Source organism: Theobroma cacao, chromosome 4 (genome assembly GCF_000208745.1).
Source record: "Theobroma cacao cultivar B97-61/B2 chromosome 4, Criollo_cocoa_genome_V2, whole genome shotgun sequence".
Classification (NCBI taxonomy): Eukaryota; Viridiplantae; Streptophyta; class Magnoliopsida; order Malvales; family Malvaceae; genus Theobroma; species Theobroma cacao.
Genome location: NC_030853.1, coordinates 24,943,561 through 24,969,367, shown reverse-complemented (window position 1 = coordinate 24,969,367; position 25,807 = coordinate 24,943,561). Strand labels below are relative to the sequence as shown.

Genomic DNA, 25,807 nt, shown 5'->3' with positions numbered 1-25,807 from the left:
TCATATTGACTGGATGCACATAATTGGCATGCCCAGCCAAAAGAGCCAGCCGCCGCTAACAGCTAATAAATCGGCCATATAATATAAAGTTTATTGTTTTATTCATTGTTTCCCAATTTGTCCTTCTTTTAATTGTACATGCAATTAATTACACTTTGCAATGTGGGGGAGGTGGCTTTTAATCCCTTCAATTTTTTTTTTGTTTAATGACCGACAATGCTGTATTCCTGGTAATATATTAGTATATGCATAATAATATCTTCAGCATGGATTACAGCAAAAAATAAAGAAAAATAAATAAATTTGAGGTTTTGTGTGAAGTTTTTAAATACGAGAAATAGGGTTTATATTGGGCAGCTGTATGAGGTGCACGTTTTAAAAGTATTGCTAGATTTTTATTTCTTGATATACACGTTCAAGATTTCTATGATTCTGCCTTAAAATCTTGACATTAAATTGTCCTTTTTTAAGACCTTCTGGATCTAGCCTTTAATATAAAAAATTTTGTGTTGATTAATTAAAGAGATTGATCTGTTACATTTTCTTTGAATTATTATATCATTTAAAACGATATATGAATGTATGTCATTAAAATTTAAATGGAATAGATACTTATTAATGTAGTGCACTTTTTATACAATTTTTTTGGTAACTTATAAATTCACAACAAAAAATTCATTAAGATAAGACATAATATTTAAAAAAAATTCTTAAATCATTTATGAAAATTTAAATTATTTTTATTATTTTATTATCTTCAATTAAATTTTTATATTTTTATTATCGATCAATAAAATTCCTATAACTAACATTAACGAACGGTTGGTAATTAAAATTTATTTATCATTTATATCTTATGGGTTAGAATGAATCAACTGTTAATTATAAAAATTTATTTAATTTAAAATAAAAATATAAAATTTTAATTAAATATAATAAAATAATTAAATTTTATTTAAATTTTTAAAAATATTTTGCCTTTTGAATTGACTTTTGTCTCGGTGAACACGTAAGTACAGTAAGTTCAGCAGGAACTCAATGTAGACTAGGATTACTGATTAGGTAAGTCATGTTTACTTTAAACAACAAAATTAAGAAAGAAAAGGCAAAAGAAAGGGATAATGTCCTTTGTTAGAGAATTAATTAATAGTTTTGGGACATGGGCATCTGGCAAGGAGAGAATGTATGCACATTTTTTGACCTGAAAATTAAGCTTCGATGATCAACATGCCACCAACCCCAAGGCCAAAATAAGGAAAACGACAGTCCAGCGAAGTGAAGGCTTTTGGCCAAAGTTTGGACACTTGGTCACACTTCGAAACTTATCCAACTTGAAAATTAAAAAAAATATATATTTTAAAAAAAAAGTTGATATCACTGTCAGTCTTTCGTGTGATTCATAACTAGTAGCTGGCAGCAAGTTAAGCCTAATTAAATTTTTTTCATTTATGATTTTTGTCAAATTTGCTTAAAAAAAGTCTATGGCTGTTAACAGTCACTCCACCCTAATTATAGCTATATTTGAAATTATTGAAAAATCATGGAGAAAATCTTCGTCACGTCTTTGTCTTCTGTAGATTTGGTCTTGCACGTTGTGGGCTCTTGAGAATTAAGCTATTGTCGCTTTTACTTGATCTATTTATGTCTTTCAATTAGAAGGAATATTTTTTACTATTAAATTTCATATATCATCCGAATTCTCTCTCTCTCTCTGTATATTTTGTCCCGAATTACTTGTTTTATCTTCTGATGAAATTAACAACCATCTCCATAGCTTTCCTCTTTCTAGGAGTGGCAATGTGAACTGAAGCATGTTTTTTTGTGAAGCTAATTCCTGTACGGATTAACTTGTCTCTGATGCGAACCCTCTTCTAATCTAGTGGTTAACCTGACGCGAGAGAGCTGTCATTATGGTTTTAGGTAGTCTTTGACAATTTTGCGTAAGTTCATGACACATATTTAAACGGATTTTGATTAAATTAATTTTATTTTGTGTATTAATTGTATCGATATGATTTAAAATTTGACAATTTAATATATATATTTTAAAAAAAATTAAAAAAATTAATTAATCATTTTGTATTTGTATTTATTTATATAATTGTTAATAATTTATGTTTTATAAGACACAAATTAAGATACGAAAATACAAATCCTTAAATCTATTTTCAGAGATTAATTGCTCGGCTTGTGCTTCTTAATTATGAGTTTTGCTGCTTTTATATATGTAATAAAAATAATCAGAAAACTAACCCCAAAAAAAAAAAACAAAATGAAGGACGAATTGACGTGAGTGGCTTTCTATATCAACAGAAACACTTGTTTTCTTGACCATTGGCCTTGGGCAAGAAAATTAACAATTTACCTTGTCATAGGATCCTCCATATGTATATATATATATATCACAATATTCCTTGTTTCTCACCGACAGTTGTTCAATATCAATTATCGATTACTTCCATGTCAATTTTCAACAGCATGCTTTGTCAACCCTTCTCATGTCAAAAGAGTTACTTAGGAATAAAAAAATGTAGAACGTAGCCCTAGTTTCAACATGACGAAACGGCCATATAGACTTTGTCTACATTCTCGTGATATCAGTTCAAACCTTCTTTTCACCTTACATGCCTAGCCACATGCAAAACATTTTAATCAAACGGATCAATAAAAGAAGAAATGGAGAAGAGGATAACGATGTTCGAATGTCACTATGGAATTTTCTAGCTGATAGTTACATCTCTAAATGAAAGGTTTCCAAAAAAGTCATTTGTTTTGCTTGTTAACTTTGCAAGAACTTTATGCATGTAATTTACCCTAATTCATACATATTTTTGTAATTGACCCTTTTTTTTTTTTGTGTGGAAAAGCATATGATTCTTTATTAATATGTATTGGAGCAAACCAGTACATAATTAATAAGAACAAAACAATTACAAAAATTTCTAATACGTATATATATCAACAATTTAACTAATCACCATCAACAACTTTTGTTGACGAAGAGTGTCATAATAAGCCATCAGTCAATTTACTTGCAATTAAGAAAATATGTTGTATTTTTCAACTATTCATCTGATATTTTAAATATTTAATTTGTAGGAGAAAATTTCTAGACTCCAAAAAAAAGTTTGGGAGTTTAACATTCAGTCAACTGCATTTGATTAATCATTTTCAATCAATTAAGATAAAAATTGTCTCATTTAAAAACAACAAGAATAACAAAAACTTCTATAGTAGCAAGTAACTCAATAAGGTTTGAATCAACATAACCAATAGGTTTTCATTGAATTGTGAAGCCGGTCACCAATTCCTGTCTCTCTTGGGCTGCACTTCATTGAATTGTCAACACTGAACTTGACAGTACCACAAGGAGTACATTTCTATGTGATTCAATTTTTTTAAGATGTCACTATAAGAGCAAAAATTTTATGAAAAATAGTAATAGATTCCTCTTGGCACCAACTAATGTAATATTTTTTTTTAAAAAAAAATTATAACTAATGCATTTTCCATCATGAATCTGACGAAAATATCATATTAATTGAATTTTTTTAAAACTATCTTCAGCCAATGCCTATAGACCTCCGTCAGTTAACCAAATTTTTTTACATAAGTGAGTGATGTATCAAGATTTGACAGAAAATTTCTATATAATATATGTGAACTTTCTTGAAGTTAAAAATTAAAGAAAATTTGTCCGTACTCCGTAGTTTTCATGATGTGTGTTCAATAATTTTTTGTAAGATTAGAGGGATGATTAGCAACAAGCCAACAACCAACTATAGTGTAGCAAAGGAGCAATTAAAGAATTATGCAAACCTTATCCATCGTACAAAAAACCAAAGAAATAAAAAATTTGCAAAGACTTATCTTCCACGCCTTGTACTTGAAAGGAAGTGATTTTTACAACCTCCAAAATTGTACAGGGAGGAAAAGCAAGACGAAAATGGAGGTGGCGATGCATGTAAACTCCTTTGTGAATTACAAGTGGTGACGTTGATCGCTTTGGCCATTGCTATCATGGGGGACTATTGGGATTGTTAAACAACAAAAATTGGGCAAAGACTTGCATGTGGCATTGGGGTCATTTACGAGAGAAAGGACAGCCAATTACTGAGCACGTGTTCGGTGGCTTCTCCTCCTTTTCTATAAGAGAGAGAAGTCTACTTCAATTTTGCCTTCTCATTGCGCTGCTCTTGTTTCACCCGCACCCTCTGTAGCACATATAATTCAGGATTATATAAACAGTTAATCTTCTCTTGAGATGGGTTTAAAATTTTGTGAAAAAAGTAATTAAAGAGTAATCATATAAAATTATAAATTTATATATCTCAAATTTTATACATATGATAAAATATAAATTTTATCATAGAATTTGAATTGAAAATTTTTAATTTTAATCATTAAAGTGTCATTTTATGCGTTTATGTACGTATGATCTAAATATCATAACATCATTTTTTTTAAATAAGTTGTTGTAAAAATTCATGTTTTTCTCTCTTTTTTTTCCCTCTCTTAATACATTTCTACCATATAAAAAAGATTAAAAGTAGGCCAGATTTCGTCTATTTAGAGAGTTTTTACTAATTTTTACTAATTTGGGGTGGACCCCAAACTCAGCATAGCTTTAGACTAATTTAGCTTTAGACTTAAATCTGTGGGCACCTCAGCGTTCAACTTAGTGTATAAGACCCAGACAATTGCAAGTCATTCATAGCATCTTGTCAAGTAGGGTTCCACTAATATTAATTGGTAACTAAATAAGTTTGGACGACTTTTAGAGCCCTTTATAATTCCACAACTACAACTTTCACAAATTTATAGTTACCGACATTCAACAATTCATCCAAAAACAATCCATTGTTCTCTTTCTGTTTTCCCAACATTACTAATTCTGAAATTAAGACAAAGGTAATTATCAACTTAATTTGGGCCTCAACCAAAACATACAAGAAGATAGCAACCATTTCCCCATATTTTTATGTGATAATGCTTTACTTAAAGAAGAAAGTCGTGTATGGCATCCCTTACAAGCATTAGCTTCATGGGGAATCAATCTAACATGTGAGATATATAGAGATAAAATTGGGAAATAAATAACAAAATATCAGACCGGCCAGCTGAGTGAAAAGGCAGCCATGGCCCTGACAGCGAAACTTCCAATCTTCCAATGCTGGCAGTGAACTAGCGTTAGGAGACGTACGATTGTGACTTGGGAAAATTATAAGGCCAATACGCATAATGGCAAAACAATATTATCCTTGCCCCAGCAGTACGCTCCTGCTGGGACCTCACTCTTTTGGACTTTTTCAACTAATAATTAATCAAAAGTCTTCATCATCACTCTGCCCATCTTCCAATGTTTTTCTCTCTTTAACTTTTCATTAATTTTTTTAAGCTCAAATTTGTAACTTAAAACTATGTGATATTTAATTATACATCGAGACCCATTAGAATTCACGTAATAAGAGATAATCTCTTTCTAAACTCGAAATTCTGAACATTCATTTTTATTGTCCAAATTGTAGAAGATGTAACTCATTCAAGCTTAAGGAACTTTTTGAATGGCAAAAAGTTTATAGTAAATAGAATATATTAAGCAGTCAAAATAGGAGTTCCATGGTAGCAGGCAGCCTGCTGGCCTGGACCTAAACATTTGGCGTTTTGCAAACCATTCATTCATGGAGGACTCGAGAGCTCATGAGCCTCTTGGTTTATTCCAATGTCCTGTCTCAGAAAGTCCAAGCATTTAATTTCCCAAGTAATATAATTATTTTGACTCATCTTATGTCACATGGAATCCAAATAAGAAATGTTAAGATTAGTTCATATCTAGGACAAAACATATCCTTTATTTTTCCTTTTCGATGGAATGCCGTCTGGTTGTGTGTATAACTGAATCATTAGAGATATTATATTTTGAATTATTATTTTGATACATCGATAGATGATAGTGAAAATTTTAGTTCGTATCTATTTAGTAATTAGTTTAATTTATTGATATGTTAACTATAATTTAATAAATATGTGACAATCTTACACATTGGTCAAATTCAAAAATTTCAGTCTATAATAAGATCATTTTTCTTCTGTGTTTTCGTTGCAGGGTTTAAACAAATCCTTCACTTGATTATGAAGCTACCATCCAATTTAAGTATGGAATCAGTGTGGTTGTTTGTCTCTTTGTATTTATACTGACAGGTGGAGTGGGCAACATTTAATTGCCCCAACAATAGAGTCAACTTGTCACATTTTTAGAGGGTCATGTGTCTTTTGGGACAGTAAGTATCTGGGTTTTGCAAGTTCTGGGAAGGTCAGTTCTTGAACAAGTTCTGAATTCTGAGCAGTTGGTATCTCGTAGGGAGGGCAGGTGTCCGCTCTTTCTGTCTAAATCAGCTAAATGAGCCGGACAAGTGGGTTGTTTTGCTTATACCTGTCATGGTCGTGGGGCTGGGTTTCATTATGAGAACTTTTGCTGTATTCGAAAGATTTCTCTCATTTCCAGTAAGAAACGCGGATAGTATCATAATTAAAATAATAATATTAATAATTAAAATAATTAATAAGTGTATTAATATTATTAATTATATAAAAACTTTGATATAAGTAATGTAATTAGTATAAATTTTTAACATTTCAATGGTGTCATATGACATCACTTGTGTCAACATGGATCCACCCTTACTCTGAGTCAAGAGAGAAGGACAAATATTAGGGTCAATTTGTAATGTTAATTTTCAACGAGATATTTATGATTTAAAAATCTCATTTTTGAATCTTGAAATAAGAAAGCATTATTTTTATTTTTATAATCTCAATTTATATATGAGTAAAAAAACGTCAAATAACGTAATTAGTTCTTGTATGTTGTTAAAGTAGTAGATTTAATTTTTATATAATAGTTTGTAAAAGTTGAATTTTTATATTTTTTAAAATTAATAATATCAATCCAATCATTAACGTAGTAAAAATTTTCACTATTTATATTGATATGATAATTTATTGTATTGATGTGATATTAAATTTAGTATCATAAAATTAAAAAGTGATGGAATGATTATTGTTTAGGAATTAATTATTTAATTATTTAAAAAAATTATAATGTACCATTTGAATACCTAAAACAAAAAAAGTGTTACATTAATTGCGAAGGCAGCCATCACATCACGTATGCAATAATGGAGCAAAGCAAATGACCGGAGACAATCACGTTCTATCTCATGGCTGAACATGATGCATCATGTTCCTTGTGAGCCGAGGCCGCGGGCCAATTATGTTTGCCTAGCAATTGCAATTTCCACTTTGCATGATTTTGGGACACATGATGTTGATTTGGGCAGCTTTCACGGTCATACCGTGATTTCTTCCTTCTCCTCTTTCTCTTTGCAATGGAGGAGCTGACTGACCACTGGGCTAGGTGTTAACATTCGATTCTAGGGCCAACCTTGGCTTTGGACTTCCAATTATACAGCCACATCAAGCTTTTCAAAATAGAGCTAAATCTACACAGGTATATCAAGTTCTTCATACAGCAGAAAAGAATGCCACATTCAGCAGTCAAATTGTCTTCAATTTTCCTGATCGAAACAAAGGAAAAAGGGTAGTTTATGAGGTGGAACCTTTACTCAAAAGGGGTGAACTAATACAACAAGTCCCCTTGCATTTCTTAAAATGGATAAATACATGTTTCTCCGCTGTATTTTCTGCAAACTACTTCCACCACTAACAAAATCTTAATGTGCCGGAACAAAATTTTTTTCGCTCATGAGGAGAGAAGCAAGTTTCCTTCAACACTCAATATTAGGCCCAAAAAAGCATATAAACAGAGTACAGTTGAACAATTCACACCCATCTTCATGTTGAGAATGACTTCTTTGCAATGCAATTCTCAGTATCAGACATCAATTACAGCTCCTGCTAATGGTATAACAAAGGGGATTTGTCTCTTCTCAAGCTGCTTTGAAGCTCTCTGACAATGCCTGGTAGAACTGCTTTTGCTGTTCCCAGATGATCAAGATATTAAAAATAGGGTAATTACAGATTTACATAGTCAATGCTATCAAGAATCTATTCGTCAGAAGCCATAATTGAGTGAGTGAAGGTAAAATATACCTTATCGGAGACTGAGGGTGAGATTTTACTCAGTGCTCGTTCAAAATGGAATGTCTTGATTGTCCATGAAGTATCTGAGATCCCAGTTGATGTGAGTTTCTCTTCCAAAGCAGCCATTGCAGCTTCATTCATCTGAATATTTTCAAGCCCAATTTTGATTAAAATTTTTACAATTTTGATTAAGTTCTTCTAGAAGTACAATGCACACAAGGGGCATAGCTCAAGTCTAGAATCATGAAACAGATCAGGGGTTCTTTTGCAAAGTATTTTACTTTCTGGGCTAGCCTTAACATGTCTAGTATTTAATGAGGAAACATCAAAAATGTAAATTAGTCTTTCAGGGAAAAACCAGTCCTTTCTAGGACTTTAATGTAGAACGAGGCTTCTATGTATACATGGTTGGATACTGTCGAAAGGAGCAAAAAGAAAAGAAAGAAAGAAATTCTGTTAGTTGTTTCCTAATGGCAGTTAATGGACATTGATCTCCAAGCATACCGATGAAGCAATGCAGCAAACCCAGCCCCACAAAAGGTTTCAGAAGATGTTTTCAATCTTTAACTTTCACTCAAGCAAAAAAACAAATTGCGGGCATACCAGTGCAGAAAGATCAGCTCCACTTAAATTATCACATGCCTCCATACGTCCAATGGCACTCAAATCGACACTGGCATCTATTGGCTTCTTCCTAGCAAGAGCTTTCAAGATCAACCCACGTTCAACTGGATTGGGGAGAGGGACATAGAGAAGTTTGCCGAACCTACCAGGCCGTAAGACAGCACGATCCATCACCTCAGGTCTGCCAAAACCAAACAGAGTAAAGAAAAGATAAACGGTGATCCTCGTTCAAAAACTGGAAACAACAGATTCTACCTATTAGTGGCACCAATAACATATACTCCACGCCGCTGATCCGAACCATCTAACTCTATCAGTAACTGCAATTATGACCAATGCTTCCATGTCATTCTTTGCAATTTGAAAATTTGTTATACAGACAAGATAAAAAAGTTGATCATGAGTTTGTTAAGAGATCACCATTATAGATTATCTAACCTGGTTCAGAAGTCGCTCAACAACCCATCCCCCCTCTTTTCCACGCTTTGTGGTCAAAGCATCCACCTACACATTATCAGAAAGACGTCAAAAATATCAAATCTCAAGACACTAGGAGTAGTAATATTTTCTCCAGAATTGTTTCTTTCATTTAGAAATGGAAAAATAGAGAACCACAAACCTCATCAAAAAAAAGTATGCATGGTGAACATGTCCTAGCACGGCTGAATAATGTCCGCACTGCCAGCTCACTTTCTCCAACATATTTATTCAAAAGTTCAGGACCCTAATCAGCAAGTGCACTCATAATCGTTAAGAGTTTAATGCAACACAAACATAGAAAAATTAGCTTACAGCATTGAAGTACCAGTTAACATCATCTTTAACAAACAAAAAGTGAACAAGAAATTGGAATCAAGAGGAAATATACGCTGCAGACTGACCTTGATGTGAATGAAATTGGCTCCAGCCTCATTAGCGACAGCCTTTGCAATCAATGTTTTACCACAGCCTGGTGGTCCATAAAGCAAAAATCCTGTCTCCAAGTCCACTCCAAATTCCTGACATTGTGAATAATTCAAAGATTTGAAAAGCACATTTTATAATAGCAATCTGACTGACAAAGTATATATGGGCCTAGATTGTAGTTATGCTGAGCTTGCAAGTCAACAAAGTTGGAGACCATGTAAGACATGTTTCAAACATTCTAACCAATTTTTCCATGGTTGGCTTCCTTCCATTTACCATGTTAAGAAGGCTAATCCTACTCCTTTTAAATCATTTCTATTTTTTATGTCTATTCTTAACCCTTTTGGAACAGGAGAGAGAGAGAGAGAGAGAGAGAGAATAAAGAGGTAGCTACTATCTATAATTACCGCATAATCCTCGGGAAATTTTATGCGCCTAACTATGTAACGGTCAAATTCCTGCCTTAGGAAATCAAGACCACCAACATCCTCCCACTTAACATTTGGAATTGTAGAGAATCCCTCTCTTCTTGATGAGGGTTGAACCATTTTAGCTGCTTCCTGCAGGTAAAACATTTTTCAATTTCTTTATAAAAAAGAGAAAAAGAAAGGGGCATGATCAAGTAAGCAAATACATAAACAAAGGGCATAAGTTTCATATAAAACTTTCTAATGTGAAGGAATTACTTCTGTATAACAGATACAGAAAAACAACACCTTTGTTTCAAACTATTATAAAAACATCAAGTGTAACTCTATAGTTCATTAGAACTCTTAATCATGGCAATTAAACTATATCACATAGCAGTCAAAGAGAAACTTGCAAGTAGTAAAATTGAATCTAGAAATGACAATACAAATTCATTTCCCAAACAACTTTGATATCTATGGCATTGACAGACATGCAGATAATAGCATAGAACACATGTAAGCCACTAAGCATACATGTCAGGTTACTTTTAATCATATAAATAAATGAAAAGAAAAAAGTTTAGCTTTAATTACCTCAAAATCAGCCATGGTAATGGTGAGCTTTTCCATCTCCTCAGGCAACCAAGGCTGCCTCCACCACTCATCAGCTTGTTCCTCATCTATAGATTCTCTAGAAAACTCATGCTTTCTTTGGTCTATGATCCTCTTCATGGCAAGATTACCAGCCTTGTTAGCCAAGGCAGCCAAATCTGCTCCAACAAACCCTGGTGTAGCCCTAGCTATTTTCCAAAGATCAAAAGAGCCTTCGAGTCTAAGGTTTAGTGTAAGCACAGAAAGGATCTCATGCCTAGCATTTTCATCCGGAACACCAAGAACAATCTCGCGATCAAATCGTCCAGGCCGCCGTAGTGCAGGGTCAACAGCGTCAGGTCTATTGGTAGCTCCAATTACAAGGACATAACCAGGTTTGGAATCAGAGCTCTCCAAATTTGACTCTTTATCACTTGGTTGCACAAGTCCATGAGACTCATCCATACAAGTCATTAACTGAGTGACAATCCGGCGCTCCATCTCCCTCTGCAGATTTTCTCTTTTAGATGCAATAGCATCAATCTCATCAATGAATACAATCGATGGGGCAGTCCTGTATGCTTTTGAGAAGAGTTCCCTGATATTTTCTTCTGATGCACCTGAGAAATTAAATATGAAACTATAAACTATTAGCAAACACATTGCCTTTACTAAAGCTTCCCATCATTGTTAACGAAATAATTTCATTTATCCAAACTCTACACAACAACTTCAAGAATCATGCTCAGCCTAATTATCATATTCAGCAGCACGACTTATAACAGAAGGCGAATACCTGAGACACCAGAAACCACCTCGGTAGCTGAAATTTTATAGAAGGGAACACCAGTCTCATTGGCAATGGCATGGGCCAATTTGGTCTTCCCACAGCCAGGCGGTCCATGGAGCAAAATGCCAGCCATTGGCCTGACTCCCAACCACCGTGGCAAATGTGGATGGTAAAGAGGCACAATGACTTCCATCTTCAACTCCTCCAACACTCCTCCCATCCCACCTAAATCCCTGAACCTTGGCCCCTCTATCCCTTTCACCTCCACACCATCAGCAGCAGCGCCTACAGAAACTGAAACCTTTGTTTCCTTTTTCAATTCAGCACTCTCTTTGTTCGCATTGGTCATATCAATCTTACTCTTAGGCTTATTAGTTGCAATCTCCATTTCAATATTTTTTTCTTCAAGCTTTGATATTGAGCTGTTGGATTGAGTGTAACCTTGTCGTAGCATTGATTTCATTAAATCAAACTTGGGCTCGTCTTTTTGGCCATAAATGGCATCTTCCGAAGTCGAAACTGCCCCATCTTCTTCTTCTTCAGATGAAGACGATGATGAAGAAGAAGATGACTCCGAGTCTAACTCAGAGTTGGAGTTGTGCTGCATCTGTCGCCTTTGAATGTGCAAATCCTCCATACGCTGTAACCTTTCTTCAGTCTCATCCATTCTCCTTGGCTTCTTCCGAGAACAGGTAGGAGGAGGAGAAGAAGAAAAAGGTGCAATGGCAAGTTCATTGTGTCCATCATCATCAAAGTTGAAATCAGAAACGGAAAGAGAGGCCTTTTGGCTGTTTTTGGAAGAGGACTGAAGAGCTTGTAGGGCCTGTTTGACCACCCTGGTTAAAGGTTGCTTCTTGATGCGTCTGTAATCAGGGTAGTTAGTTTGAAGGAGCTCCACAATTTCATCGACTGTGGAACCAGCATACTGCTGGCATGACAAGAGTCGACGGCTGAGAATCTTTTGGTTAAGCACAGAGGAGGAGGAGGAAGGGGACCTTCCAACTCCTAATCTTCTTCCCATCCTTTATCTTCTTTCTCTTCCAAAAAAGAATGAAAGTGCGGCCAATGATTCTTCCTTCAAAAAAGTAGACAAATATATAAAGCACAACTATAAATAACAAAAATACAAGCATACCCCAGAAAAGAAAACCCATCTAAAAACCCAAAAAGAATATAAAAGCAGAAAATGCCCATAAGCTCTTACACTGCAAGCAAAGCATATACAAAGAGATAACCACAAAAAAACACACACACACACACAACAATAAAACTTTCCTAGGTGAAAGACAGGATATGTTAAAGTGACCGGCGAACAAAAACAACAAAGATTCTTACAAACAAATTTTACAACTAACCATTAAAATTTTCATTCTCCTTTGATGGTGAAACCGCAACACCCCAACGTGTCTTGGGAAAAACAAAACATCAGCAACAACTTAGTTCTTAGTTTCATTATGTTCTTTTTTCTGTTGGAAAGAAACAGTTTTTTTCTTTTGTAATTTTTACCTGTCTTAAGCAAGTAGATAGCGTTTCAAATCTGAGAATTCTTAAAATCTATGTACCAGCACAACACCAAACCGAATCAAAACCCAAAGAACCACAAGACAGTTCAACAAAGCTGATTGCGAACTATATTAAACCTTGTAAACAATTTAAATTATTCCAAATTGATTCTTTAACCTAAAAGTTGCATTTCCAGGTTGTAAGGTCTTTTGACCTTTTCACTCCTATACTTAAAGTTTAAAAAGGCCACTTCTTATCAGCGATCCACAAATTTGTAGAATAAGGCCAAAGAATCGGAAGGAATATTGCTTACATCTCCTCAAATTAGACAGCTTAGCTTGGAATAAATATCTTGACATTTTATTACAAAACATTGTCTCACATCAATATCAATTAAAATTTCAGAATGTTACAGCAATAACTAGCAAGGAAATTGAGTTGCCTGATCTCTTTCTCTCTCCATACACTAATGATACAAACATAACTATTCTAACAGGTACTCATTTTAATGCTCAATTTGGTTGTTTGGGAAAACTAAGCACCCCAACCGAGCAAACCATAATGTAACTCAACTCATTTGAGATCAAGATAAATTCTTAAAATAAAATCAATAATAAACATAAAGTTTAATACTATCTAGTAATTTAAATTCATTTCCTCTCCAATGTCTCACAACCAAAAATATGCTAAAGAAGCCAAGGTTCAAGAAGATAAAAGCTTCGGGATCCTATGATGAACTGTTGTAACAGAAACAGTTATACCCTAAAACATCAAAGTAAGGAAAAGAGTAATAGATAGAGGTTACTGAAGCAAGATGCAACCTAAACTTGATAACGGAAACTATCCGGATTTTAAGTCGACCTAGAATAAGAGTCCAACCCCAGTAGACCTATGCTTTCAAATGACATTAATTGCTTGCAAAAGCAACAACCCAAATTCATATTGATTCTAAAAGCGAGTAAAAAGTTGAAGCAGATCATTTTAACTTGAAAGGTTATGCCTAAGACAGTAACATCCATATCTTTGAACGTAGCAGATTACCAATATTACACCGTTGCCAATAACATAAAAATTAATACGGACGCGAAGAAACAGAATTAGCTAAATGTTTTTACAAGCAAACTAAAACATCCAAATTAGCATTGAAAAACCACATTTATTAATTCATTTTTCATATGGTTTTATTACAATTCCCCAGCGATATTTAAATTTAACAATAGAAAATTTCATGCAACTGATAGTAAAATAAAATTTGGAAAAGAAAATTAAACAAAGGGGTAAAGAGAGAAGGTACCAATCAATGATTTCGATGACAAAAGAGCTTTCTTCTACCCCCAAAAAAAGCCGCAATAATATGATCTTGATTGAAACAAATTCAAAAAAAGGGGAGAAGAGAAAGTTGGAGAAACGGAAGGAAAGGAGGAATATGGTTTATAAGTAGTTTTGAGGCAAGTTGTGCGACTCTGTATTCAAATTTTCTTGCCCTTTTGCTTTTTGGCCCAAATGTTTTGGGCAATCTTCCACTAATAGTTGAGAGATAAAGCCCAATATCTTTTGGGCTCTACAGTGGACAGAAACTTTAGTTAGGCCAGAAAAGCCCAAATCCTGGCAAAGACGGACCCAGCCTATGTCTTTGACCAATTTGGTTGAAGAAAGCCACCGCTCAAATATCTTTAGGCGACAATTTATTATAATGGTGTTGATGATCCATGGGATGGGAGAATTTATAAAGGAGGCTTATTTGCCATGGTCGGACCCTTTTCTACCATAACAAGTTTGGCACTCCGAAGAATATGTCAAAGCAGCTGTCAATGAGATTGATAGCATGCTTGGTTCATTGAAAAAAATAAAATGAAAATAAAATCATCATTTCAAGAGAATATAATAGAGAAAAAATAATTATTATGTAGATTGTTCATGAAAATAAAATAAGATAGAAATTACTATTATTACTTATTTCATTATTTGGTTAGTAAGAATAATTTTAAAAATGGTTAAAAAATAATAAGTAAATGATACAAGTACCTTTTATTAAAATTTAAATATTTTTTAATTAAAAATAAAAAAACTATTATGAGAAATAAATACTCTTTATTAAAATTAAAGAATTTATTTTGTTAAAAGATAAAAGTATTTTGAGTAATAAAATTAAAATAACTTTTACTATAATTAAATAATATTTTCACCAAAATACAAACATATTTTTATTATAATTTAATAATATTTTATATTATAAAATAATTAAACCGTTTATTATAATTAAATAATATTTAATATTAAAGATAAAATATATTCTTCATTAAATTTAAATAATACTAAATAATATTCTTTATTGCATTTATTATATTCAAATAATAATATTAAGTAATATACTTTATAATACTTATTATAGTGAAATAATATTAATATATTAAATAATATTTAAATTTTTTCATTTCTCTTTTTTTGAAAACGAAGTAAAAAATTTTGTGTCTTTTGTGCTTTAGAGAGAGAAGGAGTGAGGAAGAGGGAGAAAAAAAAAAGGTTTAGTATTTTTTTATAAGGTAATTTTTTAAATTGTAAAAATGTATATTTGTCTAATCAACTTCTTTTTTTATTTTTGACAATTTATAATAGTTATTACCAATAGAGGTATTGGTAATGACTATTCAAGTTTCTCTTGAAATGGTTATTCTGAAGAATAACCATTCTATTGAACCAAATACAGCTTTATCTCAATAATGAGAATAGAGGAGGAATGACTATTCCATTTTCCTTAACTAAGCATGCCCTGAGAGTAGAGAGTGAGCAATTGGATGGTTTGATCGGTTTGATTCGTTATATTTAAAAATAAACTGAAGCAAATATTTTTAAAAAATTGATCAAAATTGACCAAATATAAGAAAATATCAAAAGGATCAAACATGAATTGGTTCCATTTTGGATCAAAATGATCATTTTTTTTAAATTACAATATTAAAATATATAAATTTTATTCATAATTATAAAATATAAATATAAAAATTAATATTAAAATTTAAATTTTATATAAATATAAAAATGATATATAATATTAATTTAATCTTTTGATTAGCTCGGTTTAAAAATTTTAAAATCGAAAACCGATTAAATGAATCAATTAGATGAAACTTTTTAAAATCAATAAATTCAATAAATCAATTGAACTGAGCTATTTTACTCAAGTCATATTTGATTCAATTAAGTTATTGATGATGATAATGACTTCCCAGCTTGGGCTTTAGCCAATTTTTTTGTTTTTCCTTTTTTTTATGTACACAAATCAATAAAAGAAAAACAAGCTTCTTTTACAAGGTGCATTGCACCAACCCCCCAGCAAAACTGACATCATGGTCATTATTTATGGGGTTTAGAGCTCCACTAGAGGTTCAAATATTTGTTTAGTTAGATTTATTAATTTTGAACACAACACGTTAATACGATATAAGGAGATACGAGATTAAATAAGTTTGAATTTAATTTTAACGTATTTTATCTCTTAATGTGTCAGACACAAGTAACACGTTTAAAATACATTTAAGTACGTTTAATTAATCGTATTATTGTATTTAAATATATATACGTGTTTAATTGTATTATTATATTTAAACATGTATATGTGGCATGCTTATCAACTTGTTAAAATTAATAATCAAATACTGTTTTAACCTTATTTAAATAATTTTAAATAATAATTTTAATAAGTTTTTTAAATTTTATAAAAACAATAATGCAATTATACCATGTCCAAAGCCTAATTTTGAATTTTTATTTTGTTATATTTGATGTTGTTATTATTATTTTATTTGGTTATAATTATTTTTATAATTATTAGTTTTAAATTTAAATAATAAAATTATATTTAATTATAAATATTTTTATTTAATTGAGTTCATCATATTATTAATCATGTCATGTCATATATTGACACATTTAACAAGTGTGTTAATAATGTCATGTTGTGTTATACGATTATTAAACGTATATATATACGTGTTTTACATTTAAGATACGAATATTATTCATGTCGTATTCATTTTTAATTTAATGTGTTTCATATGTAATCGTATCTAACATGTTTAAAATACAAAAACACAATTTGTCAAATTAACTTATAGTAAGCAATAATTATAATGAATGGAAATCTTATCCGACTTCCATCCCCTAGCCTTAGGAAGTTGAAAGGAATGCATTGTTAATTAATTGCTGACGAGCACTCTAAAATCAATCTTTAAAGTTATCATAGATAAAATAAACTATGTTTTTTATCTAGCTAAGATAAAATGATTGTTGAGTGTGTACAGTAATAATTATTTACAGTATTTATTTTACAGTATTACTAAAATATTAACGAGTGAGATTCAGTTGTATAAAATTTTAAAGTATAAAAATTAAATTAATTAATTTTAAAATAAAGAAGCTAAATTAACGAAAACCCAAAGCGCAGGTACTTATGAATACTTTTAACCAATGTGTTTGAGCAGCGATTGCAAGTTTCACTTTGATTTTGGGACACATGATGTTGATTTTGGCAGCGTTCATGGTCATAGCATGATTTCTTCTTCTCTTTGCAATGGAGGAGCTGACCGAACACTGGGCTAGCATTAACATTGGATTCTAGGCCCAACCTAGGCTTTGGACTTTTAATTAATGGTCCATTTGTAGCGGATCTAATTACAAGCCCAAGCCTGCAATTGTTCATGATTCATTAAACGGACCGTTTTCAATGAAGTCAAAACAATCGGTAGCGGAGCTCTGCTTCAGCCTTCCAGGGAAGCAGCGACCGGCTTTCATTGCTTTGCTGAAGGGTAAACTCTCTTTTTCCGTTGATTTTCAATTGATCAGTCTTTAGTGTTTCTGGGTTTATATTTATATTTTTTTTCTATTATCTTGAATTGTTTTCTTTTCTTTTCTTTTTCTTTGTTACATGATTTTTTTCTGTGCATGTGAATCTAAAGGAGGAAATGTTTGTATTTATTTTTTAAATAATTTGTTTTGGTAACTTGTTAATTTGTTTGAATTATTATGGGGGATTTTGATTTGTTCATAAACATCAATTCAACTTACTCTCAAAACTACACATAAATTTGTCGTAACATGGTTTTAATTTATTGCCAATATATGATTTCCTGAATCCTACTTCAATTCTCATTCATGTTGTAGATTAGTTGAACTTCCTACAGGTCTTACGCCTATCCGGATTGCAGCTGATAATTTCAAGATGGTGTATGAAATAACTGAGCAAAAAAGTAAGCATAGTTTTCTTGTGTAAATATGAGCTCATTTGGACTTTGCACACAGTGGCCTTACCATGCTTGATATGGATTATTGAAACATTATATCTTTTGCAGTGATTAGACATGCGCCAATGTGCAAATTGTGTAGAATAATTTTGTTTCACTGGATGTAATTATCATGTGATTGGGTATTTGATGTATGCAGGCTTCACCAAAGAGCATTTGTCTGTCTTCATGAAGATAGTTTTGTTTTAAATTATGGTTCTTTTCAAATGCAGTTAAATTAACATCCAAATTCCATTTTCTTAAATTCCAATGTCATAGAATCTTCTACTTATATTTCTCATACTACCTCACCTAGTGTATGATTTAAGCACGATGTAGTTTCTTTGAATTTTATGTGAACTTATTAGAATGCAAAAAAGTAGGCTGTCATAAAGTGACTGAACCTACATTTGATTGCATTGTGTCAAGCATTGATGTTGGGTTATGAGCAGTCTTCTGGTTTTGAATGTATGGACGGGTAGTTGGTCATAAGCACACATGAAGTGAAGTTTTATTGGGTATCAAATTCACCATGTAACTTGAACAAAATTTATATTTCACTGAACTTGTTTGACTGTAATTATTTCTATTTTCTCTTGAGATATTTAATTAGTTAATTTAACTTTGGCTTGTAATATGAGAAATTTTGGCCTAATTTTGCAGAGATTGGCTTGGGTCTTATTGGCTTTGGTATCTTCTTCTCATTTCTTGGTGTAATCCTCTTCTTTGACAGGGGTCTACTTGCTCTAGGAAATGTAAGGCTTTCTTTAGAAACTACATATTTTGATGTAGATTATATGACATAATATGATAATTTTTTTTATTATATTTCAGTACTCTAACTTTCTGACATTATGCAATCAGATTTTTTGCTTAGCAGGGGTGGCAATTTTGATCGGTTGGTATTCTACTTTGCAGCTTTTCACTAACAGGAAAAACTACAAGGTATCCAATACCAAAACCTTGTGCCAATCACTAGGTCCATAATTCTTACAATGGTTTTAATTTCTTCATGTTTATTCTTTGGAATAAATCATTCATGAAAGGTCTTTGATACCTTCAGTGGCATGAGCACCATGTTTGTGGACTTGAGAAAATCCTTATCCTATCTGAAGATTATCATGCAGTCTTAGTTTTTCAGATCAACCTGTATAGCAATAGGGCCACTTAGTAAAAGCCTTGTTTTTTGGGCTTTCTAATGAAAGTTAGGAACATCTTGATGTATCATTTATGCTTGGTTTCTTCTATCATAACAGCATTTTTAAGCAGTTGCTTTGTATACTATTGTTATGCAAGACTTTGGAAGTGGCCTTGCGTTCTTTAGGTATTAGTTTTAATTTGGCTGATAAAAGGCATGGTGCTCTTTCCAATTTGCTTCAACCCTGCTTCAATGCCTCAAAAGTTTCTCTACTAATTGTATTCTCTATAAATATATGCGATGTCTCCTCTAGATAAGGAAGTGTATGTTATGGAGTATGAAGGCCATCCAAGTATTTGTGGCAGATTAGGACTTAGCTCCATCTTTATCGATCATTTAGCAGTATTTTATTTGGCATGAAAGTAATAGTTTTGCTTGTTAAGCATCTATACTAATTTATGAAGCCATTGATTGAGTTAGTGTCACAAGTTGAGAGATGTTAGTTTAGTTGGAAGACTACATAAAATCCAAATAAAATAATAATAAATAAATAAATATATGATTATATTAGTCATTTTTCTTTCTTAAAAAAAATTTGTGTCCCACTCCTCCATTTCAATTTATTTTATCTTTTAAATTTTCTTCTTTTTTTTTTTTTTGGGGGGGGGGGGGGGGGGGGTTTACTGGGCACTTAAAAACAACTAATTCCTACTTTTTCTCATACTTACTCATTTTTTTTTCTTTTCCCTTCTTCCAACCACGTAGTGGGGGTTGAAACCTAAAAGCAATTAGTTATGGGTTGGAGGGGCCAACCAAATATAAGAACTTTAGAAACTTGAAACTTGCATTGTGGGATATAACCCCTCTTGAAACTTCTATTTATGTGTAAGGAATAAAATAATGAGATGAATAGAACTATCTATGAACTATGCATAGATAGCAAATATTGACATTTGACAATAGGTAAACACTGTCAACTTGGAGATGAAGTGACAACAAATCTCAAACAAAATGAAAATAGAGCTCCTATCATTAGATATAGGTTTGGAGGTACACCTGAATGAAAGGCCATTATAGACTCCTAAATGCAACTGATGTGAGAGCACTACATAACACAATCTCACATGTGGGCTTATTAGAACAATCAAGAAGAACAGGGTTATCATCTGAACTATGAAACCAGGCAATTGAAACTTGAGCTTTTAAGTCATGTTAAGCATAGAACCTAAAACCAAATGTTAAGAGATGGTAATGCTACCTGAATTTAAGGCCATTAAAAAGTCTAACCATATTTAACATAGGATATAACACTAACTTGTTCTTACAAGAACTACTTTGTTCTCAAATGTTTTATATATATTGAAGAATTGAAATGTATCGTATTGGATGTAGATTTATGTAATTTCATCTCTCTCTCTCCTTTTTTAATCTTCTCCTTTCTTATGCAGGGTTCTGCTTCTTTTCTTCTGGGTCTCTTTTTCTTATTTGTTCGTTGGCCGATAGTTGGTATAATCTTGGAGATATATGGTTGCATTGTTCTTTTTGGGTTAGTTTCTCATCTCATCATGAGCTTAAATAGGATAATTTGCTTATGCTGCTTCTAACTGTTGTTGCATTTTGTTCTTCTTTTAGTGGCTTTTGGCCTTCTGTCAGGGTCTTCCTCTGTCAGATTCCAGTTTTTGGATGGGTTATACAGTATCCTGTCATGGTATGTTGATGAACTTCTTTTGACTACCTCATTGTACTTCTTTTTTACGTGATAGCATGAAAGATCGTTTCTTTTCCAATTTTTTGAGGACACTAATCAATGTGTGGAACAACATATAGTCCGTAGGACTATAAGTTTTTATCACTTTCTTGATGATATATTAGGAGATTCACTTCTAAGGATCCATATTATTGTAGTTGTTGCCTATCTTCAATTAATAAATAGCTGATATCACTTTCTAAATGCCCCTTCTTGCTAATCACAAGAAAACTTGCACAAATATGTATCTATGCGTGCACATATTGACTAGTGCGTTGTGAATATATCTGATTTGACTGTTTTCTATTAGCAAAGTGATAATAGTTGCTATTTGTTAATGACTGCAGATCCTTGATCGCTTGAGAAGGGGTTCTGCTTGAATACACGGTGTGAAGTATCTAACCTTAATTTCATTCAAGGTGCTATTTGGGGTTTTATATTTTACGTTGTTTTACATTCAATTTGAAAAGCTTAAGATGCTTGAGCATGAATACATATGGGAAGCCTCCCCACATCAAGGGAACCTAGTTAAATATCATACATATAGTGTTATGGATACTAGAGGATGATAAGTCATGGAATGATATCCTTGAATCCAAAACCTAAATTTGTATTTTGCTTGCTTTTTGACAACAATATAAAGCAGTAAAAAGTAATGTTCAATGCTTTATATGACGTGTAGGCATAAGCTTGTTTGAAGAGTCTGAGAATGATTGAAAGTTCTAGCTGCAATGCCCAAGACGTTCAGACAACACTGGATGGGCTGATTTGACAATTTCTATTTATTGTCAATGTCTTAACCAGGATCAGTGAAAGAGGTTAGATCTCAGGTTAAGTTGATCTGTCCATTTGTACAACTTATGGTGATCAGATAAGTAGTACCCCAACCGAATGTTTTAAGCGTTTGATATCTGCTGCCTTTGGAACTAAGACTGCTAGAATTTTTCTTGGGAAAATTACACAAAATATCCTTTGAGTTTTACTTTTATCCATGTAACTAAAATCTCAGAGATTTTAATAATTGACCAGATTTTCGATTTTGAATGATTAATTCTTTCTGTTAGTGGGTTGTTAACGCGTAGAAGCTGTGTTAAATTTGTAATGTCAGATGCCATGCGTACAGGAATTTTGGATACATCATTTTACCACTTCTAAGTTTCATTTGAGTTCTCTTGCCCAAAGCATTAGTTTATGTAAAGCTAAGCTTCCTGTAAGTTTCACATGATTGGAAAGGGAGATAGACAAGAAGCTGAAACAGATTTTCATGAATGATAAAAATGAAGGTCTCATGATGTTTAAAGAAAATGTTTAAGATAAAGATGGCAATTTAAGGTAATTAAGACAAATAAATAAATAAATAGTTCTGTACGGTTGAAAGTAACATGGTACACAGCTCAAATATTAGAAGTAATTCATATGGAGGCCCAAAAAATTGCTCACACATAATACCTTAACGGTATCATTTCTTGGTTGTAGCTTGATAATTATGAAGCAAACGTTTCAAATACATAAATTAGGATATAAGGTCTTGATTGAACCAAAATCTTAGTCACATCTTTTTTGCCCTTGGAACACCCACCCAACATCTATGATTTTTGGGTTTTGAATCAAATTTCTGTTGATCCTTACTATATCACTTACATTAGCAGATAGCTGAATGGCAATATCTGATAAAGTATCGTTTTGCTGAACTGTATATGTTACTATGATTTGAGTGTCACTTTCTACACACCCTCATAACAGATGCATGAGCACTTTGTTTCCTACAATAAATGACTTTTGTCCTCCGTAGCTTGTCCACTGTATATCTGAGTTGAAACATTTATAAACGTATCATTCTGTTGAACTATATATATAGGATGTGTGGTAGAAGTATGCATCAGAGCCATCAACATCTTTTCAGGAACAAGGCACTGATGAGAGAAGGTAATCTTGTTTGTTTCCATGGGAAATGGGGTTGAGCTGGGATGAGTTTATATTGTAAAAGGTGGAGATTTGTACTTTGTCAAGGCCATAATTGATGTGGTATAACGAGGCATTACATGTCTTGATGCTCTTGGAGCACGTAAAAGGGTACATGACAGATGATTTCAAGGAGACCTTGGAGGCAAAAGCTATAGAAAGTAGAGCAGCCAAGTTTAGGAGGGTCAGGCAAGGAAGGAGATGGTGAGAAGCCATGATGTTGCTCATCACAGAATTTTTGAAAGGTTAGAAAGAAAGAGAATGAAAATTGAGGAGCTAGGAGTGATAGTCACTGTTGATTCTCTTTGTTTTTGTATGTCTAGGTTATCTAATCGGTATGGCTAACTCTGTTCATATGGAGATGCCTGCCCTTTTTCAAGGTTCTTTCCAGTTTAGCTTATAGGATTACTCGTATCGGTTTCTCATACTTTTTAGATATTTCTTTATTAATACGGATGCAACGTTTAGAATTTCAAAATCAATTATTAAAAACATAATGTATTCGGTAAATGAATTGACATGTTCAACGTCATTAAAGTTGTTATAATTTTTATTTTTAATCTCTGTAAAGGTGAATTATAAATCCGCAACGATCAGAAAAAACTAAAAAAAGAAGAAGGAAAAACAGTGAATTAAATCGATGATAGATGATTGGCAGGCTCCCAAAGAAACTAGATGCATATAAAAGGCAAGTATGAGTTGCAGTAGGAGATGAAAGTCATGGCAAGGAGTTAGGTGAAGGGGTTGGTTTGCAAAATATAGGAGGTATGGTATATGTGGGAAAGGGCCTCAGAATACGAGGTCATAACTCCTTTTGCTTTGGGTATTCAATACTTGGAGCCAAGGAAGAAGGGTGTCGGTATGGATCCGTAAGCATAAACATTAAATAGGGTTCATGCCCCAACAACCCAAGAGAGAGGCGCTGCAAATTTATTATTGTTTGTTGGACCTGTTTAATATCTCAAAACTCCACACATTTATTCCAAAATGCTTTGTTTTCTTTCCGTTCACGATCATGCTTCGATACCATGCATTTATTTAAACTGAACATAGTCTTTTTTTTTAATTTATTTTTGAATTCAGTTCAGTATAATCTTCTTTTATTTATTTTTATTTTTAATCAAATAGATATTTATTATTAACTGTTGAGTACTGTTATTAATCAAAAGACTAATTATCATTATTATGTCATTTGATACTAACATGGCGTTATCATGAAAATGAAAATGCTATGTGATTATATCATTATTTTGCATGTTACGTCAACATTCATTATAATATATAAGTATATCACGTCGGTATCACGTACAATAAAATGACAAATAGTGTTTTAATTAATAATAGTTATCAACTGTTGGTCCTATGGGTCTTTTGAATAAAAAAAATATATACAGGCTTGATTGAATGCAAAAAAAAAATTAAATAAAATTTTTTTTAAGTAGTTCAAGATTTTTTTTATTTAAGAATTTTGCCATATTTGAATAAGCAAATATTTTGTGATCTTACCCAATAACAAGTAACAACACAAAGAAAATGATGTAAAATGGTCCTAAAAAATTTATGAATTTAAAATTAATCGAATTAATTGTCAACTAATTCAATATGTAAACTATTGCATTTAATACAAGAACTATGTGTTTTGTATTAAATGTAGTAGTTGACAAATTATTTGACGAATTTCAATGCATTTAAAGAAAATAAAAATTTGAACATTCCAATCAGATATATCAGATCTTTGCCTTCAAAATTGGCATTATTTCATACATTTTGCCATTGTTATGTTTCCTCATTTTCATACGTAAAAGATTTCATATGGATTTAACCTTTAATTTTGTTTTTTTTTTCTGTTACAAGAGAGTAAGTAAACTTTAATTTTTTTTGAAAAAATATTATCTTTAATCTAAATTAAAGTTTAGTTTTCTTGAGTTAAGTACTTTCTTTTCTTGAACACGTGGAGAAGTTTAAGATGATCAGTGAGAGAATACCAAATTATCAATCCTAGAATTACCTTTATTCGAAAATAAAAAATATTATAATAAATTTTATTTAAGGCTACACATTTTTCAAATTAAAAATATTTTCAATAACACTTTTTATATACTTTTTACCAGTTCTTGGTAGATTTCACCGTACTATAAAATTTTGAACAATATTGTGAATAAAATGTAAGTATAGAAATTGCATATACTAGCTAACACTGCAATTTTGATATTACTACTTAATGTAAAAAAAATATAAATAGTTATGATTTCACTACATAAAAAATTAGGTTACTTTAAAGAAATGTAATTGAAACCCAAATTTATTATTGTGAGTTTATGACTGTTAGGTTAAATGTTGGGACATTCTAAAAAATAGCCCTCAAAGATAAAGATGTTTTAAAAAATAATCCTCTTTATAATTTTAACTGTTTTTAGTCAAATTGGACAAAAGTACCCTAAATGAAACCTCTTTATATCGAGTGTACATGATGTTACACTGAGTGTACATGATGTTACGTGTCATGTATAAAAACATATTATACGTCATGTATTAAACCTCTTTATATCAAGTGCACATAATGTACATGTCGTGCATATAATGTTACACGCCATATTGAAAAGAATATTGTTGTTACATACCATATAAAAAAACATGTTACATGTCATGGTTAAAAAATATTGTTACACGTCGTGTTAAAAAAATATTGTTGTTACACGTCATATACAAAAATATATTACACACCATGGTTAAAAAAAAATTATTACACATCAT

At 32.0% G+C, this 25,807-nt stretch overlaps 2 protein-coding genes across 8 annotated transcripts; one reads left to right on the top strand and one right to left on the bottom strand.

Moving 5' to 3' along the window:
• Nucleotides 7,504-14,348, bottom strand: LOC18602515 (cell division control protein 48 homolog C). 3 transcript variants are annotated; one of them, XM_007033941.2, is made up of 11 exons: nt 14,222-14,348; nt 11,431-12,499; nt 10,638-11,254; nt 10,041-10,193; nt 9,609-9,725; nt 9,347-9,451; nt 9,166-9,231; nt 8,983-9,047; nt 8,707-8,908; nt 8,113-8,244; nt 7,504-7,997 (listed from the first exon to the last, which is right to left on the bottom strand). In XM_007033941.2, exons 2-11 carry the CDS (start codon nt 12,443-12,445, stop codon nt 7,950-7,952), a joined length of 2,520 nt encoding a protein of 839 aa, XP_007034003.2. In that variant the 5' UTR covers nt 12,446-12,499; nt 14,222-14,348; the 3' UTR covers nt 7,504-7,949. The 3 variants fall into 3 exon arrangements, with proteins under 3 accessions (XP_007034003.2, XP_017975660.1, XP_007034002.2); XM_018120171.1 differs by having other exon boundaries at nt 11,431-12,495; nt 14,222-14,320; XM_007033940.2 differs by having other exon boundaries at nt 11,431-12,459; nt 14,222-14,320.
• Nucleotides 17,655-22,142, top strand: LOC18602514 (vesicle transport protein GOT1B). 5 transcript variants are annotated; one of them, XM_018118699.1, is made up of 8 exons: nt 17,655-17,732; nt 18,088-18,173; nt 18,870-18,961; nt 19,071-19,151; nt 20,793-20,890; nt 20,977-21,052; nt 21,439-21,480; nt 21,774-22,142. In XM_018118699.1, exons 2-7 carry the CDS (start codon nt 18,146-18,148, stop codon nt 21,469-21,471), a joined length of 408 nt encoding a protein of 135 aa, XP_017974188.1. In that variant the 5' UTR covers nt 17,655-17,732; nt 18,088-18,145; the 3' UTR covers nt 21,472-21,480; nt 21,774-22,142. The 5 variants fall into 5 exon arrangements, with proteins under 5 accessions (XP_017974188.1, XP_017974185.1, XP_017974184.1 ...); XM_018118696.1 differs by having other exon boundaries at nt 21,439-21,510; XM_018118695.1 differs by having other exon boundaries at nt 21,439-21,999.